General features: G+C 37.9%; 1 protein-coding gene across 1 annotated transcript; it reads right to left on the bottom strand.

Annotated features, from left to right (window-relative positions):
• Positions 1–258: 258 nt before the first annotated feature.
• Positions 259–3501, bottom strand: LOC120744123 (deoxyribonuclease-2-beta-like). The gene is made up of 7 exons (XM_040048278.1): positions 3371–3501; positions 3071–3168; positions 2327–2471; positions 2149–2236; positions 1794–1955; positions 1534–1698; positions 259–902 (listed from the first exon to the last, which is right to left on the bottom strand). The coding sequence occupies exons 1-7, from the start codon at positions 3371–3373 to the stop codon at positions 493–495; spliced, it is 1071 nt and encodes a 356-aa protein (XP_039904212.1). The 5' UTR covers positions 3374–3501; the 3' UTR covers positions 259–492.
• Positions 3502–6536: the final 3035 nt, after the last annotated feature.

Below are 6536 nucleotides of genomic sequence, written 5' to 3' on the forward strand. Positions count from 1 at the left end.
CCAACAAATAATGTAGTAAAAAATGAATAAGTGAACTGTGAAAATAATTTCTTTACAAATAAATAATAAAAGTGCCAAAGTTGTTGTTTTGTAATAAAGAAGATCTGTTACAGAAGAAAAATTTCAGTATAAAACCTGGTTTGGCAAATCAAAATCTACTAAACCATAAAAATAAAGATGTCTGACTGCAGGGGCTAGTTTGAATACTTTTAAACGTCATCAGACAGAAACAGGACCTCGGAGTAAAAACAAGACAGATTCATGCAAAGTCATTTATTTCTATGGTTTCCATGGGTGAAAGAGCCACACTGTGAAATATCCATCAAATGTTTTTAATTTCATATCGTTCACAGAAACATTAGATAACACTGACAAGAGTGACGATGTCAGCACCAGATTCAAGTCAGCTTCACTTTGATAAAATAAATTTACAATAAATTCAAAACTGGTGAACGTAGATAGAAAACAAGACGAGACAATTGTCTGCTGCAGTTAACTTAGAATACCTACTCGTTTTCTTTTAAAGGAACTGACCCTGATAGTGTCACAGTCACTGTCAGTGTCACTGTCAGTGTCACTATCAGTGTCACTGACAGTGCCAATTCTCCTAAATGCATCTGCCACAGGTTTGCTATTAATGCACAGTGCACCACCAGGCCTTTCGAACTGGGATGGTTCTCTGTTTGAGTCACCAACACACATCCAATCTTTACTGTCAGAAACACACCATTTGGAATGATCACATCCTTTTTCCCAACTACCTGCAGCAGTTTCTACTTCCACGATGTTGTAAAGTTTGTGGTTATTCTTAGTCGTAAAAGTTTTGCCAGGTTTGCTGCGCCAGGTCTGGATGTATAAATTGCTCTGTAGTGTGTCAGCAATGGTGACATAAAGATCTCCTTCTGCCAAAGTAAAGACAAACATCAGGAAACCACCAGACAGTGTTACAATAAGCCAGAATTTTAAAAAAAAGAGAAAAGTGTTGCTCACAACAACCCTGACTCTACTTTCTCTTTCTGAGAGTTTCTGGGAAGTTCCAGCTCTTCTTATTTAATGATTTCTTTTACAAACATCAGACCTCATATGATCCCTGCTGCTACACTCCCCTGCACTAACTCTGCACTGAGGCTGGGTCACACTAACACCTTAATCAAAGGTCTCCATGGCAATACAAACTTACAGCATAACATGTGTGTTCACAGGATTTATTTTACAGCTTCCACAACATTTTCATACCAGGATCATTATTTAATCTTATATGTGAGTTATTTTTAGAGTTAAAATCTAAATAAAGTGAGTTTTGAACAGAACTACTCTGTAAAGTTAGATCTACTCGTCGCCCAGCTCATGTTTCACAGGCCAAAACATTAGAGAAGTTAAAATAAAGGACTGTGTTGGGCTTGATGTTTCACACCTTGTAAATAAGAGTCTCAGAACTTTGGTGGGGAAACTACAGAAAGTCACAATGATTTCACAAAAGAAACTCACAGTGTTTAAGATTTTTATCTTAAATGAATGAAGCAGAAATCTCACCTTTACTTTCCTTTGAGATTTGTTTAACAAAGCGTGTAAACTTCAAACCACCGGCTGACAAGTCCTCATGGTAGGGCAGCGTTCGTTTTATGTTGGAAGAATCTTTGAGTTTTTCAGGATTGTGGTTTTTAAATATATGAGCATTGATGTCTTTAAGATGCTGAGCTGAAAAAAAGTAAGATGAGGGATTTACATGTTACTGTGTTAAAACTTCACATACACTCTAGACATGAAGAATTACCTTGGACATGCTGCCTTACCTATTTGTGCAGACTTATCAGAGGGCAGTGTTACACACATAAATATTTGTGCGTTCTTTTTCCCACTTTCAGGATAGAAATTATTTCTTGCATCTCCTTCAGGGAATCTTGGTGTGCTGTGTAAAAGCCAGACTACATTATCCTTATCCATCATCACAACTCCTGCAGAACAAGAACATGAAAGAGCTCATGTCATTATTAAGAAGAGAACATTTGCTGAGTGATCTGAGAATAACAGAAGCTGTGGTTCTGATGCTCAGAGGTGAGCGTGAAGGAGACCACATTTAAATCAGGTGTTTTTTTATTAGTATTTCTTATGTTATTTTTATTATTATTAAAAATTATTTCTACCCACCTTTGCTGTGGCCATATTCTTGTAGTGCGTTACAACTTGGTGTTTGATCATTGTATGCAATGAATGCAGAATCTGGTGACTGCTCATCCGGAAAGAATCCACAAAAACATAACATAAATTTTGTCTTTCCTCAAAGTGCATACACACTAATAACAGAAACTCATGGAGTTATTCTCACTTTTTCAAAGTAGGGCTTCAGGGTATTTGCCAGGACACCAGCTTGGTGGTTGACAGGCTTGTCCTCTTTATTCTTTTTAAGGTTCTGGTCGGTTGAATCAATGTAAACATAATCAAACCCACCAGGCTTCTTGTACAAAATAAACCTGGTGATGTCAGAGACAAGTCAGTAAATTCAAAGATAACAATAAATGATGAGAAGCTTAACTGAGCATGGAAGAAGAAAATAACAAACTCTGTTATACCCAAGTCTCACAAGCACCTGTAGAGTAAGCAGAGATATGACTGAAAACCTTTAACTATGAATAACAGGGCCTTTTATGAATAGTATTTTCCACTGGCTTCCCCATGATGCTAAAATGAGATGAAGCTTGTGAAATTTTGCAAAGTGTTTTCTTTCCCTGTTTCCTCTTTTGATCAATAAAGTGAGAATAATACGAGTGAGACAAAATAGATGCGCAGGGCTGGAGAAAGGAGGCAAGTGTCACAGTATTGTGTGTTGTCTTCATAGTTTTGGGTATGCGTTATGTCTTACTGCCCAAATGAAGTTATTTATGAAATGGAAATATATAAAATAACTGATAATAACAGTGTAAAATAGTGTAGCAGTGTCTGAACATCATCTATGACTATGTTGAAACGCAGGTGCAAAAGGTACCATAGCGTAGCTTTGAAGCACTTGAAGACCAAAGTTACTAATGTGTAATTCAGTACACCTGAATGAATAGCTCAGATGTTGTCTTACCAGTCTACATCACCATTATTTTCATTTTTACAGGATATAGCGCCCTCACAATGTGAGCCAAGCAGACCAACAGTGAGGACAATCATCCAAAGGACTTCCTGAAAGAACAGAATAATAAAAAAAGTCATTTTAATACATCATCTTCCCTTTAGGAGAAAAAAGAATTAGCTCACTATTACTGGCTGCAGTGTCTTTACAGGTAATAACATAATGCAGTATCGCAGCATGGCTTGAGTTCACAGGTTATTCTGTGCTACACCAAATGTGTCACCATCCTAATACAAACAGAAACTAACTTACCATCAGGCCGAGTGAAGAGTGTGTGGGTCCTCTGCTGAACTGACTCTTAGTTATACAGCTCCAGAATATGATTTGTGTTAGGTCTAAACTCACAGACCTCGCTCTCTCAGAGACCGATCCTTGTGAACAAAACAAGATAATATGCAAAGGCTTCATTTGCCAGTCACTGATAACAGTTTTTTTCTTTTTTTTTGATTAAATATCCACTGGTAGTTTCCCCATTGGTCATTTTCTTTGTCTGGACAGTGGAAGCTTATTTTTGCCTCTTTACCACACTAGTCATAACAGCCACTTTTTGTCTCATCCAAGTTGTCCACCGATTAAATGCTCACCCAGACATAGAAAACTAGATCCAGTCGTAAATTCCTTTATGCTGAATTAAATGATGAACAAATAATTTTGTTGTAAATGTGTAAAGGAGGACCCCCCACACACAGCGGTTAGCAGCTTCAGTGTCTATTTACAATGTATTTGTCTCTTTATGTTCAGCTTGCAGTCACTTTTCTGTGCTCTCTCAACTCAGCCGTCTTCTCCACATTTGTTGTTAAGGTGGATAATCATTAGACATTAGGTACTGCTTCGGAACCCATTATTAAGATTAAAATTTATTTGCACATTTATTCACAAATCTAAAACAGTTTAAACTGTAACTATGTTGTTGAAGTGGGAGCTTCACTGATGTCACAGAAAGGTATGATTCAGAGATGACTCAAATGTTATACCTGTAGGGGGTCAGCCTGCTGGGAGAGGTCGCCCAGAACAAATGTGAAGGTGGTTTACGGCTGGGACGTTTGTTCTGCTTTACCTTTTTTCTACAGTATGCAGCAATATACAAATAGGACCATACTTACCTGATCAGTGGGGTCAGCCCCAAGTGTGGCCCCTTTTAAAAGAGCCAGTGGATCATAGTGGGTTACTGGTCCCGATGATGACTTATTTTGGCTCACTCAGACCTGGAGTCCCTCTCTGAAACGTTCAAAAGTCATTAATGTGGAGATAACATTATCGAGGAGGGTTGTAATTGTAGTGATGATAAGTAACCCAGGATGCAAATGTTAGGGAATAAAGGGATCGGTCAGTATGTGTGATAAATGGTCTGTAACTCCAAAAGTCCTGACAGGAGTGCAGTGCCAGATAGCACGCTAACAGCTGTCTGTACTTTTCTGTGTGCAGTGTGTCCATGTGTGAGATTCCCTGAATCCTATTTTATGCAGTTTTTCACCTGTGGAGCCTATTCTGTGGATAACTCTATATATGATATACTGAGTCTATATCACCAATCGTTCATGTTTAAATTGGTCAAAACATGGAACCCTGTGGAACATAATTAACCTTAGTGTGTTAAAAGGATTTTACATTTACATGAATGAGACGTCAAATTGTGTGTGTGTTTTACATGCAGATTTTCTATGGTTAGTTAACCCTAATTTGCGCCACCCACCGTGTCACATTGTTTTTAACAACTGCGCATTGTTCACTGTTTCAGACCTAATGACGCCGTGTATCTCGAGAAATGTTGAATAGGGAGATGAACTGCTTTTATGTCTGTCTTTGAGGGTGGGGGAAGAGGCATAAAGGTTGATAAGAACCACCAAACTCTTTCCTTGGGGTTAAGCCTGACAACTGCACACATCTTCGTTAGTTTGTGTATTTGACCGTCTAAATTTCAAATTTTTAGACAAAATACAGATTGACTTTTGATGCCATCTTTAAAACATAGATGTGCAATACATTATTTAATTTTGTTTATCAACCACTGTGTGCGTTTTGGTTTTAAGTGTGAATTTATACAAACAGGAGTTACTTTTGTAAATGCAGGATCAATTTCTTTTAATGGCGCTTTTTAGACACTGATTTGAAAGATAAATATGTGTTAGAAGCAACTTTGCTGGATTTGTTTTTAACTTGGTGAAACATAGTGTGAAACTGTTTTTTTCTTAATTCAGTATTTGTACAGGTTTTAACTGTGTGGTCTTTCTGTCTTTCTGGAAAATGTAGGCCAAGTTGTGAAATGAGAGCGTGCCCCGCTCTTCAGAACTGCCAGCTTTGCTCGTTTCACGGATCCTCTGTTGATAAAACTGATTTTTTTAATGGATCTTAATGTTTAAAGACAATAGCGAAGGTACTGTGTCTCTTTAAACTGTAGATGCTAAATTCTAAGGCTACATATTATTTATCTAGCACCGAGTCTGCTTGGCATATGCTATGTATAAAGGCTCTGGACCTTTCCAAAATGACGTAGAGGCGGCTTTAGTGTGATTAAGTTATTACAATTTCAATTTCTGGGAAGTTTTCAGTTTTCCCTCCTGTGTCTATGAACAGTATGGCTGGTGCAAGCTTTTTGTTTATTTGTGAAACTGAGTGTGGTTGTAGACAATTCCGACTGCACTGTTTGATTTGAGTTTCGTGTTGGATCCCTTTCTTTAATTGTTAATTCTCTGCGAGCAGTGAAGAATCAAACTAGGACTTACAAGTATTTGCAGTGTCCCAGTGGCCAGTGCGAGGTTCTGCTGCAGATCCCAGCATGAAAGCTGAGGGACCAGTCAGCTGGTGGAAAGACTGGTTGATGCCTGGACGTGCGTTGGAGCCGACTTTGCTACCCGCACAGAGCGTTTCTGACAGTCGGGCGTTGCTTATGCAAAAAAGAAAAGCAACAATACAGCGTGTTTCTCTGCTCCAAGACATCCGCGGTCCTTTCATACTGTAAGCATGTCTGTTAGAGCCTGCACTTCATAAATGTCTGTCTGTCAGCGTTGATTATTCAAACCCTGTTTAAAACGTGACTCATTTGTTGTCCAAAAACATTTCCCCTAAATCTGCAAAGTTACTGATTTAAAAATATATATTTTCAATTTTTAGCTGGATGTCAAACATATGATAGACTCTTGAGCATATTTATATAACAAAATTCACAATGGTATAACCGTGCTAAATAAAAGATGCCTAAGTGTGTACCAATGCACTCTAATGCAAGCCTTTAAACTGTATGTTGATAAGTACATGAAGTGTATTTCTACCTCTATAGTTGAAATGAGTCTGTATCCATAATTTGTTTTAATGTGGGAATTTATTTTTTTTCACGAACTGCAGATGATGAAATCCTCTTTATTTGAGAAAGTGTCCCTAAGCTATTGCTGCTCATACTTACTGAGTTCCCTAGCTACTT

Source organism: Simochromis diagramma, unplaced genomic scaffold, assembly GCF_900408965.1.
Source record: "Simochromis diagramma unplaced genomic scaffold, fSimDia1.1 OVJJ01000557.1, whole genome shotgun sequence".
Lineage (NCBI taxonomy): Eukaryota > Metazoa > Chordata > Actinopteri > Cichliformes > Cichlidae > Simochromis > Simochromis diagramma.